The sequence below is a fragment of the Lolium rigidum genome, chromosome 6, assembly GCF_022539505.1.
Source record: "Lolium rigidum isolate FL_2022 chromosome 6, APGP_CSIRO_Lrig_0.1, whole genome shotgun sequence".
Taxonomy (NCBI): domain Eukaryota; kingdom Viridiplantae; phylum Streptophyta; class Magnoliopsida; order Poales; family Poaceae; genus Lolium; species Lolium rigidum.
Window position 1 is genome coordinate 285,875,571 of NC_061513.1, and position 2,013 is coordinate 285,877,583.

General features: G+C 54.2%; 1 protein-coding gene across 1 annotated transcript; it reads right to left on the reverse strand.

The window, feature by feature from the left end:
• Window positions 1-694: 694 nt before the first annotated feature.
• On the reverse strand, window positions 695-1,648 carry LOC124664292 (zinc finger protein GIS3-like). Its single transcript, XM_047201844.1, has one exon. The coding sequence runs from the start codon at window positions 1,646-1,648 to the stop codon at window positions 695-697; it is 954 nt and encodes a 317-aa protein (XP_047057800.1).
• Between the last annotated feature and the right edge of the window lie 365 nt (window positions 1,649-2,013).

Consider the following 2,013-nt stretch of genomic DNA (forward strand, 5'->3'; position numbering starts at 1 on the left):
TTGGGTTAATGCTAGATGAAGGTCAATTTGTACTACTAGTGCTTGGTTAACGGTTAGTAGTGGTAGTACATGTTAATATATCATGCATGCTGGATTAGGAACAGTTAATTAATTGTGAGCAGACAGATAAAGGGGGTTTTAGGTGGCATGATGAAAATGAAAGAGGAAAACTGACTCATGGAGCACTCACCTATCACCAAGTGCCGCCTTGATTGTATATAAACGGATGCATGCCCCCATTACATAATGGTCATGTGTGACATCCATCCTTGACAAATCAAACACGTCCTCCTCCTCGATGGATCGACCGACGTAATTGCGATTCTTAACTGGATTAACAATAATACACCATCTCGTCAACAAAAAAATTGGGTGATATTAATAATAATACTGCAAATGGCAGAGATGGGTGGATGGAATTGACCCAAGAATTTACAAGGCGCGCGCCATCGATCATATCAAGAACGAGCTGGAGTCGAGTTACAAGGCGGCTTACACTCCAAATTAAGCTAAGAATACTTTACTTACTACCGCTAGCTAATTACTTAATTGCCTCCTAGCGAGGGATCGGTCGATCGAGCTTAGCACGAAGGGAGTACGTGGGTACTAGTAGCAGTGGGTGATTAATTTTCTTTGTTACCGAAGTAACAGCACGTAGGTAGCTCGATCGCACGTCCGAGACGGCCGGATCGAGTCACAAGCTGAGCTGCAGGTCGAGCCCCAGCGCGTCCTCGGGCGCGGCGGCCATGGGCTCTGGCGCCATCACCATGCCGGGGTATCTCGGGAAGCTAGCGGCGTGGACGAGCCTCCGGCCGTGGTGGTCGACGACTTCCGGCACGACGTAGGGGGCACCCGCCGCGGCCTGGGCGGAGGAGGTGGACGGGGAGTAGGAGAACACGGCCGGCGACGCAGAGGCCGGGGTGGTGCGGCCAGACGGGAAGACGCAGCCGTGGGAGATGTGGAACTGCTGGCCCTGGGCGCCACCGGCCACCGCAGAAGCACGCGGGGAGAAGTAGACCCAGCTGGTGGGCCCTCCATCGCCACCGGTGCCGCTGCCGAGGAGGTGCTGCGGCTGCACAAAGGCAGACACCATCGGGTTCATCCCACCGGCGCCGCGAGGGTACAGCGCACCTCCTCCTGCAGCGCGCCCGGCTGCTGCCGCAGCGGCCTGCAGCTGCGCGCGCTTGAGTTGCTGCCGCTCCTTCTTGTGCGCGTTCTGGTGGCCGCCCAGCGCCTGTGAGTTGGCGAACTCGCGGCAGCAGTACTGGCACTCGTACCTCCGCCCAGCTTCGCCGCCTGCAGCACCGCCGCCTGCCGCCGCGTTGGCAGTCGTAGTGGTAGTGGTAGACGAGGAGGACGAGTCCGACCCGCCCTTCTCCGTCTCGCCGGCCTCGGGCTCCGTCATGTCCATGATCTCTTGCTGCTGGTGGTGATCCTCCTCCGAGGAGGAGAAGTGGAAGCCGAAGAGCTTCAGCCTGGGACTTGTCATGCTCAGACAACAGGAGAGAAGGTAGAAGAAGAGTGATGCTGTCAAAGTTGGATGTGCATGGGCTGTGGCTGTGTCAGGTGAGAAGGGGCAGTATATATAACACCCGGAGCTGGATGCACAAGCACAGTCGAGTGGATATAGGTGAACACTATGCTGCATGATTTGAATACATGCATACACCATGCATGTACAGTGTCTCCTCCTACTAATATTATCATATGTCCCATGCACTTTAGAGAGAGAAGGACTGTAGATGCAAAGTACCACTGCAAGAGAGAGAGGGAGAGAAAGAAAGAAAGAGAGGATCAGTAGTTGGGAACAGGAGAAGCAAGGTCACTAGAGACAGCGTTGTTGGGTTCTAGATTGTGCTTTGTCCGGGCTCCATGTTGTTCAGTATTCTATTTCTATGTGCCTGGACCGGACGGACGACTCCTTGATTTATTACGATCGATCGGCACACGCATGATAGGGCTAGCTCCTTCCTTGATATATTATCCCGAACATTTTTATTTAAGCTAGCTAGC

What these genes read in the sequence shown, in the direction of transcription:
- LOC124664292 (XM_047201844.1), bottom strand. Translation starts at nt 1,648, where the DNA reads ATGCAGCATAGTGTTCACCTATATCCACTCGACTGTGCTTGTGCATCC.